We start from the raw sequence: 19372 nt of genomic DNA, 5'->3' as shown, positions 1-19372 counted from the left end.
GTCTCCTTTGATGCTTCCTCTTCCTTCTGCTACTGTGTGAACTACAATGCACCTGAAGATTGTGTTTCAACCTTCTCATCTTCCATCTACACACTCCGCACGCAATTACGTCACCGACTCCCTAACTCCATCAATTCCGATACATTGAGTGTTTCCACATCTTAATTTACAGCCACAAGCCACTTCTGAGCTCTATCCTATATTTACAACTTTGCATTGGAGACCACTGGCATGCCCTTCCAAATCTCGACCATGCTCCATCACAAGCCACATTCATTATCTTGTCTCCAAACTAGTTTTTATTCCATTTCACATATCTTATTTAAAAAAAAAATTTTTTTTGTGGTCATTATGGACTCAAAACCAAAAAATCATCTTAGCTCTTTGCCCCATGCCTCCTTTCCATTTCCACTCCCTTGGTTCTTTCTGCCTAGACCATGGAGGCATTCTGAGTTCATTACCTCCAACTCAGTCTACCTCACCTGCAAAATCAATCTCCCTATAATCACACTTTGTGACACTTTTTTGTTCAAAAACACATTATTCTATGCTGTATGCCTAATAACATCCCAAATCAGGCACATATCTAACCTGTAGCTCCGAATTTCCCCTGAGGCTCTCTTCCTGCCCTACTGCTCATTCCCTAGGCTCCAGCCCAGTAGTGCTCTGGGTCTGGGCTGCAGGAGATACCTGAGGAGCTTCTAAAAATACCAATGTCTGAGTCCACCCTCAAAGATTCTGACCTAATTAATCACAGGAGTTACTGGTCATTAAGATTTTCTTTTAATTCCCTAGGTGATAGTAATGACCAACCAGCCAGGGTTGAGGACAACTATCCTGGAAAACTGAAAGAGCCAAAATCTCCTCATCATGCTTGGTATCTTCAGGCTTCCATGCCCTTGTTATGCAGTTACTTAAAGAGCTCCATTGCTCCATCATCTCAACTGTGTAGTGTTTATCAAGTCTATAAAGTACAATACATACTGAGATAGCAAGGCCTGAGAAATCAACCATGATCAGCTCCATGGGCTATTACTCTTCACTGACATACAGTATAGCCTTTGTACAATATTTGTGATTCTCATACAGTGTTTTGAAATATAAGCACTTGACCGACATAAGTGAACGAACTCAGAAAAATCTACAAAGAAATAGAACCATGTTGAGACCTCTTATGTCTAAGTGGTGAAATTATGCATCTATGGGAAGCTTAGATATTTTACATTTTTAAAATATTTTTGTATTTGTATTAATTGCGTATTTTAATCTCTATAAGTACACGTAAGTATATATTATATGTTCAGAAACAATGCACATTAAAAATATATTCATAAAACAAGTCTATTAATATACACAAATCTATTAAGAAGTGTCATATAGGAACTGCTATGTCAGAAGGAAAATGTCAACTGAAGGCTTGAAATTCACTCCCACCCTACAAGGAAAATGGAAATGAATGACCTCTATCATATTACCCTAGCATACTACAAATAATGAATGGGGAGTCTCTGATTATAAAATGTTTTTAATATTTTTTAATGTTTATTTTTGAGAGAGAGCACAAGAGCATGCGAGGGAAGGGCAGCAAGAGAGGGACACAGAGGATCGAGGCAGAGGCTCCACGCTGTCAGCACAGAGCCCAAAGCGGGGCTCAACCTCACGAACTGTGAGATCATGACCTGAGCCAAAGTGGGACGCTTAACTGAGTCACTCAGGTGCCCCATAAAATGTTTTTGGAAGGATATATCTCATTTATTTACATCAGTGATTCTCAACTAGGGTGATGTTGCTCCCCTACCCCTACCCCCTATCTTTTTCAATGTCCAGAGATATTTTTGATTGTCACACCTGGGGAGGGGGAGGTGAGGAGATACCATTAACATCTAGTAGGTAGAGGCCAAAGATGCTACTAAACATTCTACAATGCACAGGACTGCCCCCATAACAAAGATTTATTCAGTCTAAAGTGGCAACAGTGCAGAGTTTGAGAAACCCTGATCTAGATTGTGAATGAACATGAAATTTATGGGTCTATGGGGCATGAGACTAGAGAATGAGGAGTACTTATATAAACACTTCACTTGCTGTGTAATTAATGAAATACAGAACACAGGTGCTTTTGAAGGTGGTCAAAAGGTACAAACTTCCAGTTATAAGATAAAAAAATACTGGGGATGGAATGTCCAGCATGACAACATGTTGAAAGTTGTTAAGAGAGTTAGTTAATCTATGAGACCTCAACACAAATAAAAAAAATGTATTTGTTTCTTTTTCTTTTATTTTGCATCTAAATGGGATGACCAATTCTAACTAAATTCACTGTGGTAGTCATTTCATGATATATGTAAAGTCAAATCATTTGCTGTATACCTTAAACTTCTACAGTGCTGTATGTCAATTATATCAATAAAACTGAAAAAAAAATCCCACAGGTGCTTAAAAACAAACTTTGTGAGCATTTCTACATATGCTGTGCAAAGGGTCCTATATATGAAACTCATCTTAATGCACTAATAAAAGATATTTTGGGGAGCTTTGTCTGATGGCTTGAGACTCCTTCAGAGAAAGAATATGTATGTGTGGTATTTACCTGCACCCTTTGAATCACAGGTCAAGTCTGGTGTTGGTTAAGATCTAGGATTTGGCATTGACTATTCAGCATTTGGTGTTAACCCACTACTACTAATATATTCATTTCCAGAGTTCCAAAACATTCATTCTAAAATTCTCTATGTAAAGAATAAAGGTACCAAGCAGTTTATTTACCTTTACATGTCATGCCCCAAATTTTAGACATTCTCTGTTAATAGTTTTAATGTATTGACATGTTTCAGGCATTCTCTGTGGAAATTTTATTAAAATGAAGTGTATACACAGACAACAACCAATATTCCACAAAGTAAAGCCAGAATTGTCCTCAAATAGTTTACATTAAATCAGTGCTCTTCACAGTTCCCAATGACCCTCAAGAAGGCTTAGAACTTGAGTATGTCACCAAATTAATGCTTCTGAATTTTTAATCCCAAATTGTTTTATGAATATTTTTATGAGAATTCATGCCTGTCACCCTAAGGTACAAAACTGCTACTATGAGTACCTAGAGGTGTTCTTCCTTTACTTATTCTGTCTGAGACTGAAAAATGACTGCATTACACAACTGAAAATCTCCTTATCTCCCTCCCCCATTTCTGGCACTTAAAGCAAATGCAAGGATATATTTCACAAATGTGTGCTTTTATTGTAGCCGCATTCTTATCTCGAACCTAGTCTATTAGAATGTGTGAAAATCAAATTCTTTATGTGACACGTTACTTTAAAATATATCATTCCAATTATAACATTAATCATTATATCACTATAATAACATTATATCATTATAACGATAATATCATTCCATTATAACAAATATATGAAGACACTAAAAACTATGATAATATAATTATATTTGAATATATTCTAGATTATAAGGAAAAATTATATCCTAGTTTTTATTCTCAAACCAACAAAAACAGTTACCTAAGAGGAATTCTGGAGCTTGTTCAAATTCCAATTCATCATTATTCAACATAATATTTCTAGGCAGGTCAGCCAAAATTAAGTCAGGAGCAATTTGAGATATAGGAATGGTGAGCCTTGGTTGCTCCGGATTGACTAGAAGGTCTCCTGAGAAGTACATAAAACATTTATTACAAGCAGACTTTGAAGGATGAACGTAAATGTGCGCTTTTGACTTACAAAAATAATCACATTTCCTACGATTTCTAATCACTCTCTTAGGTTATCTTACCAATCCTATTTTTCTCTAGAAAATTTGAGAAAGTTTTAAAGGTTTAATTAATACCTACCTACCTGGAATGTTAAAAACTCATTCCTAGGTTCACTCATTAGAAACTAGAGTTCAGAACTGCCGCAGACTATCTGACATAGATTAGGAAATAATCTATTCTCTTAACCACCTTCATGGGGGCACTTATTATATGGTTAACAAGTTGTAAGTTATTTCTATGTATCATCTATTTTATTTTTTATGCAAGTATAATTAATATAAAGTGTTATATTAGTCTCAGGCATATAATATAATGATTCAAAAATTCTTGACATTTCTCAGTGCTCATCATGATAAGTGTACTCTTAATTCCCTTTACCTATTTCACCCATCCCGCAACCCACCTGCCTTCTGGGAACCACCGGTTTGTTCTCTGTATGTAAGCATCTGGGGTTTTTGTGTCTCCTTTTTTTTCTTTGTTTGTTCATTTGTTCTATTTTTTAAGTTCCACATATGAGTGAAATCATATGGTATTTGTCTCTCTCTGTCTGACTTATTTCACTTAGCATTATACTCTCTAGGTTCATCCATGTTGTTGCAAATGGCAAGATTTCATTCTTTTTATGGCTGAGTAATATTCCTGTGTGTGTGTGTGTGTGTGTGTGTGTGTGTGTGTGTGTACACACCACATCTTCTTTACAAAAACATCTATAGATGGACACTTGGGTTGCTCAACATCACTAATCATCAGGGAAATGCAAATCAAAACCACAATGAGTTATCACCTTACACCTGTCAGAATGACTACAATCAAAAACAAGAAATACCAAGTGTTGGCAGGGATGTGAAACTAAAGGAACCCTCAAGTGATGTTGGTAGGAATACCAACTGGTGCAGCCACTGAGGACAACAGTATGGAGGTTCCTCAAAAAGTTAAAAATAGAATTACCATGTGATTCTATAGATATTTACCCAAAGAAAATAAAAACACTGTTTTGAAAAGATATATGCACCCCCATGTTTACTGAAGCATTATTTACAATAGCCAAATTATGGAAGCATGCATCATCTATTTTAATCCTCATTAACAATTCTATAAGGTAGGTTTTAGTATTCCCATTTCACAGATGAGATTATTTTGCTCAATGAGCCAGTATTCAAACTCTCAAACCAAAAATCTTCTGAATTTAGAACACAAAGGTCTTTTTGGTAACAAATACAATCCACCTTTGATCTCCGTAATTGAATGCAGTATCCTCTAACTCATACCTTAGAGGTAAGAATTATTTTTACATTCATTGCAAAATTCCACAAATACTAAAAGGATCAGTTAAAAACATGTGAAATTGTATCAACACTACCTTCTTCTGCTTTCTTCATCAAGTCATCAAGCAAGATTTTTTGATGTTCTTCACCATCATTAAAACTATATAATGCCCATTTCTTCAACAGAGTTTCTCCTTCACCACAGATATCAATTTCCAGTAATCCAGGAAACCATTCTTCCATGAGAGAATCAATGTGGTCCACAACTTGGCCCAAAAGAATACAGCCTACATAATCCAAAAAAGATCTCATTAACACCCTACCCGAACCTCGTCATGTTGCAAAGCTAGAAAAGAGGATCTGTAAGTATAAAAAGAAAAGTTTAGATTTCTTTAGTGGTACAATTCAAAGTTGAATTAATTTCCTTACCTTTTCTACACGAAGGAACTGTAATTTTTAAGAAACTCTCTGGGTGATGGTCTAAAACTTCAGATCCTACCAGACAATAAGCTTCAGGAGACCAATTCAAGTAGATGCCTTGTCGCCAATACATTCTGTTTGGGCGAAGTGCTCGTTCTGAAAGAAGTTTAAATGGACCCAAATGAATCTATTAATCATTAACTATTCCATAAAATAAAGGGGCAGAAAAATCACTGCACATACCACATTTGACTAATAGAGCTATATTTGTTTGAAACAAAGTATTGGAATCATTAATGACACAAGTCCTCATCTGTATCTATTATACATGAAATTAAGTATTTTATCCTTAATTTTGCAATGAAATAAACAAAATGCCCGGTAGGTAACCTCAGAGGGATTTCAGGTTCATGATGTTAAGTAGTGTAATATGTATATTAATAGAAGATAAAGAATCATAAGTAAATTCTTACAACTTTTAAAAGGAGGTTGTTGGCCAGGCTACAATAAAAACTTCCTGAATGTTTCATTTTAATGCAATGTAACTACTTATATACTGATCAGTTGCAAGCAAGATAAGGCTTATTTCAGAATATAGTAGTACCTCCATAAAGCTGATTTTTAACCCCCCAAAATGGCATTTTTCCCTGTGGAGCACTAAGATCTCTCTGTCTTCTAGAAGGAAGCACTAGCATTATAAACACTCATTTTTATTCCCCCCCGCTTTTTTTTTTTTTTTTTTTTTTTTGTAAATCCCTCAGGGATGGTGCAGCAGAAGAGAACTATTATTGTTTCTACACCGAATGGTCTGAATGGCCACAACCTGTTACCTTGTTAAATAAAACTCCCTGGCTTTGCAGTGACAGTCATTTCTAGTTTTATTTTGTTCATTTGTATGTATGTATGTATGTGTGTGTGTGTGTGTGTGTGTGTGTGTGTGTTTATATGCCATGACTCCTAGTAATCTCACTTTCTAAAATTGTTGCTTATGGTCTACTTGGGCTTGGAAAGCAAGACATTCATACTTGTTATAAATGTGTCTAAAATAAAAACAAATAGGCTTTGAGTGAGGACCTGAAAAATTTCCTTTTTGACAAACCACATGAACTTATATGAGCCTATCTGTCTTTATCTTGGCTACTCTGAAGTCTTTTGAGCTTCTTTTCTGATTTTCAGTGGCCTTACAAATAAATAAACTCTGAAAATGACATATTAATTTTAATATGCTTTCCCCCTAATTTCTCAAATATTAAGTCTTCATTAAATACATACCTCTTCCTGAAAGCATGTAAGGTGAAATTTCAAGTAATCGATTGATTAACCTTGACCAAAATCCCATTGGAAAATAAGGCATTTCATATAGTCGAATGATAATTTCAGAGTTCTCACAATGAGGGAGCTCTATCACAGGCCTGTGGTCAGACAAACTAAAGAGAAAAGGACATCAGCATTATACGGCTTCATAATACACCCAACCATGCTAACCAAAGTGCTTTACAACTTGAGAATCAATGAGTTGAAGAATAAATATTCTAGCTTATTGCACTTTTTTATAATGTTCTTTTGCTACATGTCCTTTCTTCCTCAAAAAATTCAATGGCTATTTAATCAATTCAAATGCATGCTCAGATGCATGAAATTTTTTCAGTAATCCTCTTTAAACTAATAAATAAATTATTACAATTAGTCATGCAGAGACAAGTTTGAAGCGATTATATAAAACTTAAAAAATGCAAGTCCTAGAAAAAAAATATATATGTATTTTTGGAATTGGATATCATGTAGCAATCAATGCAATTTACACTTTTCAGTATCACATACCTTATAACATTTCCTACTAATAACATATAAAGCAACCTTCTATAATAAAAGGTTAGAACCAAGGCCTCCACTGTGTTGCCGCTCCCACTGAAAATTCATTGCCTTAAATTCTTCTGGTGAAAACTCAGTATCTTCCCAGAACCTGTCTAATATAAATCTCTCAATGCCATGTAAGAACACACATGAACACACACAGAATAATCACTATTTACCTTTAAGTAATTTAAGCAGTAGCAAACCAAACTATATACATAAAACAAGTTTCACTGTATCTTTAAAATGTCAAATGCAGTGTTTTCACTAAAAGTAAATGTTATACTTCAGTAGAATGTGTACACCAGAAGCAAAATAAAATTAGTACATTTATCATAAACAAAAGTTATTTTGACAATTAAAATACATAACAGATGGTGAGTCTCCACAAGGTAATTGAAATTTTAAGTTTAGGTTTACCTGCTTGGAACCAGCAAATATTCTTCTCCTATTGGCAGGGCAATCTGGAATTTTTCTAGGAGTTTAAAGTACTGTGACATGTAGTTCTTTGGAAACCTCTTTTTCTTTGAAAGAAACTTTTCCACATCTCTACGTGAAATGATTCCCTTAGGATGTTTTGGATAGCCTTCCACTTTCACTGTCAAAATCTGAAAGATTTAAACTTGTAAATAATCACTCCAATTTATTTTCTGAAAAGTTCTGAATTTAAAGCATTTGGTGTCGCTTTGCTCAGTGAAAATGATCAGAACAATTTTAACATTGTCAAGTACAACATGGGACCTCATTTCTTTACTAGAAGCCCAGTGGGACAACCACTCCTCCACAGAAAATTTATTAAATTAAGGGAGTTATTTCAGATCAGATGTTATAGATATCCTCTGAAATCAATGAATCTTAAGCTTTCCTAGATCCAATTAACAGATCAATCCAACACCCCTCATCCTTATTATAGTCTCATCAATGATACATTCATAGGGAAATTATCTTCCAGACTGTTCTCACTACAGGTTTGCCACAGAAATGTTACTTTACATTTGTATAATAGGAAATGGTTTCTATCAATGGGAAGAGAAGCAGTATAGTACAGTTTTGTGGTCCTCAAACAAAGCAACTACAGAATTTTGCTGGACTCCACTCAGTCGGAAATAGGTCTGGGATAAAGCTTGAGAATCTGTTTAACAAGAAACTCAGATGACTCTAGTGTAGAGATCATACTTTGAGCTTTGATTATCATCATGAGTTAAAAGTAGAAATTCAGAAGAACCCAGGTCATATCCAGGCTCTACTACCATCTCTGTTACCTTGAGAAAGGTATATAACTTCCTTAAGCCACAATTTAAATGAGATAATAACAGTGACTGCTTCTTAGATTGCCATAACACTGAAATAAGGTAACATACGTAAGGCATGCAAAGTGCATATGACAATTTTTAGCATATAGTATGCCCTCATATGTCAGCCATTACTATCCACATATTCCTTGATGAATGAAATGAAATCACATTTCATTTAGCCAAACTAATTTTTAAAAGAGGTTTGTGCTTAATTTCTTTGGTAGATCTGTAACGTTCAAGGGCTACTTAAATAGGAGCAAACATTATGAACATTATCATGCAGTTGAGTGAAACACTAGATTGCAAAATCCTTAGGCCCAGGGACTTGTCTCACTCATCTCTATTTCTCTATTTGGTACATATAATGTTTATTGAATCAATGAATGCATGACTGACTGAACATAATGGTGTCTAATGACAATATATAATGGGTCATTAAAGAATACATTGCAGTTGGCACTTAACCGACTGAGCCACCCACGCGCCCCTGTTCTGGCATTCTTAAAGTTTCCTTGTCTCACAACTCACTCTCTATCCCTAACCATATTATATATTTGCTTTACAGCACTCTACCATCTGACACTGTAAGAGTTTGGTTGTTGGTTGTTTCCTTCAACTTGAATGTCAGCTTCATGAATGCAGGAAACTTGTTCCCTGCAGAACAATATCAGGAACATTGTAGCTGTCAAGTCAATATTGTTGGATGAGTAAATTCGGGTAAAATGAAGTTTGGAGCATTTTATCCTGGGGTTAGTTTTTTAGACACTGGAGTCAAACTACTTGGTTTGAAATCCTAATACTTCTTCCTGAATATGTAACTTTGGATAAATTATTTAACCTCTCTGTCCATCAATTTCTTCATCTTCAAAATGGGGACTAGTATAGTACCATTAAAATAGCTGTTCTGAGAATTACAAGAGAAAATGTTTAAATTAGCACATAACTAACCCCTTGTATGTTAGCCATTATTGTATACTATTCTAATGTATTTTATTTAGACACATTGATTTTAAAATAGGTGGTTTGTGCTTGATTTTTTAGTAGATCTATGGTGTGCTGCCACTGTTTGTAGTAGATAGTTTACAAACATAGACACATCAATATCTTCTCATCTTCTACATGCATGGTGTTCAATCCTTTGAGAAATTAAATCCATCCATTCTCCTCCTCTTAGATCTGGACGGGCTTTGTGGTTACTCTGGTCACTAATAGCAGAACTGATATTTTACCAGTTCTGGGCCTAAACTTTGTGAGTACTGGTCATATGAGGGGCCACACAGAGGAAGACGAACATACCAAAAATGTGAGTGTGGCATTTTTAGACTTTCCAGCCTCGCTCAATGAAGGAAGCCAAGTGAATGACCCTTGCCAATGCCATGTGGAGCAGAACCACCCAGCTGAGCACAGTCAATCCACAGAAAAGTGAGAAACAATAAAGTGTTGATGTTTTACCTTAAGTTTACTTGTTTACTCAAGTTTTGGGGTATCTTGTTTCATAGCAATAAAAAACTAAAACACTGCCTTAATTTTATCACCTTTCAAAGACCTAATATTCCTTCAGCCTAGTAACTTATAATGCTAACTTATGCACTTATGCAAAAAAGAGAATTTTCCAGATTCCTCACCCAAGTTTTTATCAAAATTAAATTGCCATGCAAGCTTTTTAATGTTCCACCTGATTAACTCAATAAGTGTATTTCATATTTCTTTTATCATACATTTAAATGAGTTTTGTAAACTTCTCTGTGCAGTGATGGAAATGTCTTTAATAAGTTTAGTGACCTAATAGTCTGGGTCACAGAGAGGGTAGGAGGCTCATTAGAGCTTTTGCACCATGAAATTATTTCTGCCCTTCCTTTGATGATTCACGGAGGTGAATACGCCTATTTATTTTTGTTGATGGGTATCAGATAAGTCATTCTTGTTTTCATTTGATTATTTATAGCTTTCATTCTCTTCAAGTGTTCGTGAAAATGACATTATATTTTAATATATCAGCATAAATAAAAATATAGTACTTATAAAATTATTAAAAAATTCAAGTTAATATCATACTGGCTCTTTAGATCTATCTCTCAATATAACTTTGGACTGTTCAAACTATTGACTTAATTTTCACTTAAATTATCATGTTTATAGTAAAACTATGCTGATAAGAGTTTCAACTTAATCACTCCATGAATCTTCAGGGATTTTATTGTGGTAATATGGAAGGCTGCTTTTGTTAGAAGATGGTGATTCTGAAACAAATCACTTCTTTATTCTACTGAAGAAGATACGCACACCCTAATACTACCCACATCTGTACAACTTTAACTATTCCCAATTCACAGGGAAACACATCATTTTGGGGGGCAACTTTAGCCTTTCCTTGACTATATAGAGTTTAGTCATTTTCTGATATAGTGTGGCACACAGGACAATAAAATCTTCAGGGTATATTTAAAACTCCCTTTGCTATATCTGGGGCTCCTGGGTGGCCCAGTAGGTTAAGCATCCAACTTCGGCTCAGGTCATGATCCCATGGCTCGTGAGTTCCAGCCCCATGTCAGGCTCTGTGCTGACAGCTCAAAACCTGAAGCCTGCTTCAGATTCTGTGTCTCCTTCTTTCTCTGCCCCTCCCCCGCTCATGCTCTGTTTCTCTCTCTCAAGAATAAATAAACATTTAAAAAATAAAAAAAATTTAAAAAACTCCCTTGGCACCCACCTACACATATGTTTTATTTAGCCCCATACCTGACACACATTCTAAAACTACATGGATACATCTTTACAATTTTGAAAAATTTTTTTATTACCTAAAATAATATCCTTAAATTACTAAATAGGTCAAACATAAGATTAGCTAACAGTTACTTCTCACTTACACTGAATTAGGAAAGCAATGTAGAAGATAATATTGTTATTATCCTTATTTTACAAGTGAAGAAACAAAGGCTTAAAATATTAAGAAACGTCACAGTGTTGGGATGGATACAGAAGAGATTTGAACACGGGTCATGCTGACTACAGAGCTTGTGCTCCGGACCAGTCAACGTTACCAGCTCCATTCTCATTTAGCAGATGAGTGGAAACACACTTTCCAGGGCATATGTTCAGAGGGATGAAAATCTACTTAAAAAATATCTACCAAAATAGGTATTACTGTCACATTACAATTGCCAATTGCAATACATTTCAATATGCTCTCAAGGTCCATGATATAGGATTTAGGCCAAAATGAGTTCCCTCTTCAAACTACCTGCCTTTTTTTTCTTTAGATAAAATTTAGGAACTATCATTCAAAATTATCTGAGGGAATTTAATGACTATTATGGTTTAATTAGAAGAGATGATTCTAATGTAAACAGATAGAATCATTTTAGGGTCTCAGGGAGTCACATGCAAAACTCTAAATTATGCCCACACTCAAAATAGTTGCCAGTGAATACATGTGCTGGAGACGGCCTCCCCAAGCTCTCTTCAGTTCATGATTAAGCTAGATGCAGCTGTTCTCAACCAGGGTGATTCTGCACCCCCACTGATGTTTGGCGATCTCTGGACACATTTATGCTTGTCATATTGGGTCAGTACTACTGGCACCTCGAGAGTAGAGACTAAAGATGCTGCTATCATCCTATAATGCACAACAAATAATTATCTGGCCCAAAATGTCAATATTGCCGACACTGAGAAACTCTGAGCTAGTGCGTTCTGATTGAATGGCTTTCTGTGGCAAACCTGTAGAGATGGGTTATGCTAACTATTAAGATAATCTCATTGGTAATTATCACTGGCAGAAGAAAAAATCTTTCCATATGAAATATAAATGGAGAAAAAACAGCCATAACCACCACCATCCAAAGTTTTCAAAACAATAAACGTTTATAGCTTATAATCCACTCAAGAGTCAAAACTCCCCTCCATGTTGTCCAGTTAAAGGTTTTACATCCATAGACTCAATTTTCTTATGTATATTTGCCCCAAGAATTTTCACAAAGCTTCCATTCAACTGACTATATCAATAACCAAACTAAAGTGTCATAAGGATCTAGAAAAGCACTGTGGAACAGAGTGGTACAACATCTGTTCACAAGTTGGAAACAAAGACATTAAAGTGAACTCTCAGACATTTTCCCTTCTTCCATGAAGCTCTTCTTTATGCAGTCTTCTACATGAACTGCTCTACAGTAGTCTACATTTATAGGATTTTCTACTTTAACTGAATACAAACTCTATAATGCTCAGTTCTCTGGGTGTCACTTGTTCCTCTCTTCAGTCATTGCCCTTATGCCACAAAAATACAAAATACCAACCTGTGCCATGACTTTACAAAGCCACTTGGGTTCCACAAAATATAAGTCACTCAACTGCAGCGCTGGGTCTTGAAAATGAAGAAGGACCCCTGTAGTAAAAATCAAACAGTGAAACATGGAATCTAGAAGATACAATTATCAAGGGACTTTGGAGAGAATCTAGTCCAACCTCTTCATTTTACACATGAGGAAACCTCAGCACTGTTGGCGGAAGAGCTGAGGCTAGAACCTGAGCATCCCAGTTTCCAATCCCTAAAGTCCAAGTATTAGAAAGTATTTTTGGAACTACATAAAATGATCATATATAAGCATATTTGAGATAATTGCATGCACTGTCTTTCATATATTTACAAATAATCAAAAGTTCACAAAACGTTTTGGCTTTCTAAACATATTCTATAAGCCATCTTATTTTCAAATATAGGTAAGAAACATAGGATAATGCAGAAAGCTACTAGTTTAAGAATAATGGAGGGAAAGGAACAGATTATAATCCATGTGAAGGTAATTTTTCATACAACAGACTCTAGGGATTAAAAGCAGCTTTGCAGTCACTTACCCTAGTACTACAAATTAACTCACACGTTTTTAGCAGGGTTATACTGATCAAGTACACAAATAGCACAGACGCCACTATAAGCATCTTTATCTGTGAGACCATGCTGACAATGAGTGATGCAACAGGCAAGATCTGCCATTCAATAGGTTTATTGTCTCAGGTACCACTGATTCTCTAAGTGCCGAGTTAGACCATCCCAATAATACTTACCCTTTAGAGTATATAAATAACTTCCACACACAGTAAATTCAATTGATACCATGAAAGGATACGGCTTGTGCTTGGGGTCCCAAAGCTCCTCAATAGTTAAGTCAATTTCTAGAACCCACATGTTTTAACTCCTCAGATACTTTTCCCACCACTGCCCTTAGATGGTTTCCTAAATGTTTTTTTCCTATGGCATGACATATGATTCAATGTCATTGCACATGATGACCTTTCAAAAGGAAAAAGTCAGTGGTCAAAGAATTCTGTTAAATTTTGAATGCAAATTCTATACAAGGTTCAGATACATTTTTACAATGACTACAGTGGAGTTTTGAAAAAATATGTAACAAACATACTAACCTGATTCATTTAGGAAGTGAACCGCATGAGGAAGCTCATTTTCATCCAACTGTAGCTGATTTTCTTTTACGAGTTGTAATAATCGTTTCCGGTCGATTACAGGAAATTCAATTGGCACATTTTTACGTTCCAATAAAATGATTTTCTCAAGTTCTACATAGCAGTCTGGAATCAGCTGCCCAACGACAGGCTGATCTCGGATCTGTGTAATTACAAATGACAAGCTGTAAAAATCCATTTTATTCATCTGCCTGAAGGTGGTTGGTAAATTCAGTGCTAATAGTTGTTCAGAAATTGATATATTATTCAAGTGTGATGTAAAACTATTTAAGCTGTGAAGGATAAATAAAATGATACTAAAATAAGAAAAATATAAACACAGAAGCCAATTTAGAAATAACTGTCAAACAAAATAGTATGGAAATATTTAACTACCCAAAAAAATCCATGATATACTCCAGGATAAATCACTAATCATAAAGAAAGGATTTTTTATTTTCTAAGACATTAAACATATATGCAATAGATACGCTACCATAATAAGTCAGGAAGTATTACAAGAGCTTTGGGGCCTTATTTATTAGATGAAAATATCCATGCCCCAAAGTAAAACATTAAATTTTGTGCTTGTTATTTGCAAAATGTACCTGATATGTGTATATTCCATGTCTCCCCAGGAGGAGACACGAAATCTCCTCACCCAAGAAATACTTTTTCATGGAATTTTAAATTTGGGAAAATAATAAACCATCTACACGCCAACAATTTTGACATGAGAGGATGATTTTTGGTCTGTTACATTTACAATATAATCATTGTCTACTTACGTACATATAAAAAATAACAACTTTTAAAGAATAGCTTTAAGATGATAGTTTCTATCATAAAACATCTTTTCCAATTTTTTCTTTTTTCCAGGAAAATCTAATTTTAAATAGAAATGCCACTGAAACAACAGTAACTAAAATGCCTCTGAAAACCACCAGGTGGCAAACTCTCCCCATTTCTCAACCCATGTATATATTCTATATTCTTTTTACCTGAGAATTTCTACTTAATTTCTTAAACTTATTATAAACAGAAATTGGGTTTTATCACACACACATGCAAATTTAACTTGCTCTTTTTTCTACTCCTAACTAGAACTTTAAGGGGCTTTATTTAAACAGTCATACTATTACTTACATATTCACCTCCAGTCATTCAGAACATTGTTTTCCTGTATCCAATGCCCTCCTAGTAAATTAAATACAATTTCACTAATCTTCACTTTTCATATTCACCTTCCTCATCATTCATAAATTACGATAAAATAGAAATTCATATTGAAGTTTGTGTTCTAACTCAAGAAAGAAACCTACATATGGAAGTAAACAGGGGTTCTCACAGAAAGCAAATTACACAGCAAAGGGATGAACTTTTTATGGCTGAGTTACAGGGCCAGCAAAAGATCCCACTGCTAATGGGCTGGACAAGTTTGAAAGAGGCAATGTTGGCAATGAACTCTGTTTTGTCCTACTTCTCCTTTTAGCTTGATTATGAGGTCCCCAACAGCCAATAAAAAAATTTATTTTAGAGTCTGCAAAGGCACGTGTTAATAAGGGCAAGACAGGGAAAGATTAGAGAAGAGCCAAGAGAGAAGGAGAAAATGAAAAACAAGTGAGAGGGCAAAAAGTGATCTCCAGTAAATTCAAAGCTGCTATTTGAATACAAGTTGAAGCATCTCAAGGAGGAAACAATATTCTAGTTCTGGCAGGCTCATTGATTCTGGGTGATCCTGAAAAAGCCAGAATTCTACAAAGCAATCAAATGGATTTTCAAACCAAAATGCCAGAACGGTGCAGCCATCAACAATATACATCCATAGCAATATATGGCCATTTCTCAAAGCATTTCTTTTACCTCCTTGTATCAGCCTCAGTGATCAGTCATAAGCTCAGGAGGAAAACAGGTCTTGTTGATGGACAGTGATAAATTGCTTTACACTAAAGCAGTACTAGTCCAGCCAGCTGAACTAACCAGTTTATCCATACTTCAACTAAACTATCCATACTTTATCTATTTGTTGCAACTAAATTCAGGCTTTTTCAAAACAAACTCATTCTTGAAGAAGTCTTTTTAAAAATATGATATATGGTCCAACATAAATGATGAAAATAGGAACTATTAAAACATAATAAGTAAAAACAAAGTTCTGTATGTATAGGTACAATCTCAGAAGGAAACCGCCTGCATAAAAAGAATATTTAATTGGATGTCTGAATTTTGTGTATTTGTTTCTTACAAGTCACAATACTTTCTAATCCTATGTCCAATTAGAGAGTAGGAAAATTTGCAAATAAACAATGTATCATTCTTCTTACATAAGATGCCACTACTGACCCACCATTGGTAAAACCTTTTAGTGATGGTGACAAATGTGTTGAAAGATACAAACATGCAAATTCTCCCCCTGGGCATCACAAAGACCAACACATTTATAAATGGCTCATTAGGTTTTAGATAGGAGCATAATCTGTGAAAATGGAACAGAACTAAGCTAACTGGCCAACACATTATAACCAGGGTGACTGTGTAATTTATCATCCAAATTAGAATGCTTTTGAGAATGTAGTAGGACACTATTAATTATGCTGGGAATGCCCAGGCTACACAGGACCCTAGTTATAAGCCATGGCCTTGATCATTAGTGCTAACGAACGAAACCACCAGGGACTAACAATGAAATTCACCATTGTGTTTGTCACATTGAACTATTTGAGGAATTTTCAGTGCATTTTATACCACCGTATCTGCAGAACTCAGGAAAGATTTCTTTTTCCTGCAAGTATTAAAAATAACGTTTCTCCTGGATAACCAACTTATTTGTGCTTTATGAACCCTATGAATTACATTTGGCTTACCAGAACTTTGGAAATCAAAACATAATTTCTAAAATGGAACACCCAGTTTATATGTACTAAAAATTGTTTAGGCATTGTTGAAATCAAATTCATGACCTCGGCAACCACATCAAAGAGCCATCTCACAATACTGAGGGGGAGATTAAAAGGTGGAATGGGTATCATCACAGTGACAAGAGACAAAAGGAACAGCACATAGATCAAAATGCAGCTAGAACAGGAACTCTGAAAGAAAAGAGCAAGTGAAACAACAAAGAACAACAGAGGGAAGATGATCCCAAGATCCCAATATTCATGTGTATTCTTTGAATCACCACGACAAAAAGTGAGAAAAAGGGCATCAGAAACGTTCTCAGATTCTCTCAGAAACATTCTCTCAGTCTCCCAGACATTCTTAGTGTTTGTCCTTCAGGATCCTCTAATGATGTTTATTCTCATTTCTATGCATTTGAAATGAGATATGGCATAAGTAATTTTAAAACTGAAAGCGTTTTAATAATGCTAACAACTATGAAAAAACCACAATTTTAAGATAGTTGTTCTTTTCTCAAGACTTCTGACATTTCTAAGCAGTTGTGTAGCATGAGAGTTAATAAATTATGTTTACCCACCAGCCCACAATAGGCATTAACCACGTTACCTTGAAATTAAGACTCTCATTTATGATGGTTTTCCGAAGCTTTGCCAAAGCATCAGATTCCTCTGTGGCATTCACAAAGTGGTAATCTCTTATTGCAGGAAACCCTCGCTTGTTCAGCAGTTCCTTGGTGATTTTACTTATGCAGGCTTTGCGCTGCTTTTCATCGGAAACATCCAAATGTGTGCCAACAAGAATCACAGGGGAAGAAGAAGCACGGGCCTACAGGAAATGATACAAAATACTCTTGTGTTTGTTTTAAAATCAAGACTGCTTACAGTTCTATTCACATTCCGTTTTTATGAAATTCAGTTGAAAGGAAATTAAAAACTCAAACACGTCAAGAAGAAGAAAATGTCAACTGTCTTTCCTTCCTTAAACCTAGGGGAAAAAAATGTAACCTTAACGAAATTTTGAAGTCATTTTTATGCCCCTTCTTATTCCAATTTTTATCATTTTTTCAGGTGGCCTGTATAAGACTAGTGGTCTGTTTTTCTTTTCTTTTATGCCTTAAAATGGGTTATTCTCTAAGTGTACTTTGGACTTCTAAACAAAATAAGCATTTAATAAACGCAAGACCGTATCAAAGTGACATAATATGGTTTATATTTTCTCCTCCTTATCTGTAAAGTCAATCTCCTGAATTTATTTTAAACTCATCCAATTTGTAGTCTACATGAACAAGAAAAAAAGGCACTAAAGTATCACTGCCACTATTCACTTGGGCTAATTCTGACCAATACAAGGAAGTTAAAAAAAAATTACCAAAATTACAAAATGAGCTTGTACGCAGCCAAAATATCTGCTAAAATGTCCTCACACAAACCTTTTTAAGGACTTGACTCACAGAAGAGCCCACTGAAGCTTCATTCAAAGAGCATCACTCCTACTTTATTTCAATTCTAAGAACCAGTAAGTACTACATCAAGGAATAGCTAACAGCATGACAGCAAGGGACAAAATGGAAAAATTACAGAAAGAGATTCCAAATATAAGAGCATATTAATAGGGTGCCATTTAAAAGTTTAAGATCTGAAGGACTTCCTACTAAATCACCAATGAGGGCATAGCTAATGATTCGTGGATTGCTTTTGTTTAGTGTAGTTTATTTTAAATTAGGGAGGTTTGTCCTTCATTTAAGAAATAAAGTGATTGGGGTGCCTGGGTGGCTCAGTTGGTTAAGCATCCAGCTTTGGGTCGCGTCATGATCTCACAGCTTGTGAGTTTGAGCCGTGCATTGGGCTCTGTGCTGACCACTCAGAGCCTAGAGCCTGCTTTGGATGCTGTGTCTCCCTCTCTCTCTGCCCCTCCCTCACTTTCTCTCTCTCTGTCTCTATCTCTCTCTCTCAAAAATAAACATTAAAAATTTTTTTAAAAGGAAATAAAATGATCAAAAACATTATATATATATATCCATTATATGTATATATATATGTATATATCCATTATATGTATATATATATATATAATGTATATATTTTCAATTTTTATAGCTTAAAAGGGTTTTAAGTATCTTCAACATTCATCAATATGGAACACACTATTTTCATGTCACAGCCTAATTACACTAAAAAGTCCCCAACTCAAAATTTTAGTGCTTCCTAGTTTTAAATTTTTTTAATGTTTATTTACTTATTTTGAGAGAGAGGAGACAGAGAAAGAGAGTATGAGCAGAGGAGGGGCAGAGAGAGAATCCCAAGCATTGAGCTGAAATCAAGAGTCAGATGCTTAACCAACAGAGACAGCCAGGTTCCCCCAAATTTCAGTGCTTCCAACTTCATTTTTAAAAACTGAGGAGACTGTTTGAAGC

The 19372-nt window shown here is 35.2% G+C and overlaps 1 protein-coding gene across 2 annotated transcripts in view; it reads right to left on the bottom strand.

The window, feature by feature from the left end:
• LRRK2 (leucine rich repeat kinase 2) overlaps positions 1 to 19372 on the bottom strand; it is a 138925-nt gene that overhangs the window by 39975 nt on the left and 79578 nt on the right. For both annotated transcript variants that reach the window (XM_047866488.1, XM_047866489.1), the window contains 8 exons: positions 17566 to 17784; positions 14023 to 14224; positions 12897 to 12985; positions 7727 to 7914; positions 6725 to 6879; positions 5462 to 5608; positions 5128 to 5319; positions 3517 to 3663 (listed from right to left, as the gene is read on the bottom strand). In XM_047866488.1, the coding sequence (XP_047722444.1) occupies positions 3517 to 3663; positions 5128 to 5319; positions 5462 to 5608; positions 6725 to 6879; positions 7727 to 7914; positions 12897 to 12985; positions 14023 to 14224; positions 17566 to 17784 (1339 nt within the window). The remainder of the gene's footprint in view (positions 1 to 3516; positions 3664 to 5127; positions 5320 to 5461; positions 5609 to 6724; positions 6880 to 7726; positions 7915 to 12896; positions 12986 to 14022; positions 14225 to 17565; positions 17785 to 19372) is intronic.

This window comes from Prionailurus viverrinus, chromosome B4 (assembly GCF_022837055.1).
Source record: "Prionailurus viverrinus isolate Anna chromosome B4, UM_Priviv_1.0, whole genome shotgun sequence".
Taxonomy (NCBI): domain Eukaryota; kingdom Metazoa; phylum Chordata; class Mammalia; order Carnivora; family Felidae; genus Prionailurus; species Prionailurus viverrinus.
Note: the sequence above shows the minus strand (reverse complement) of the source record. Positions and strands in the feature narration are given on the sequence as shown.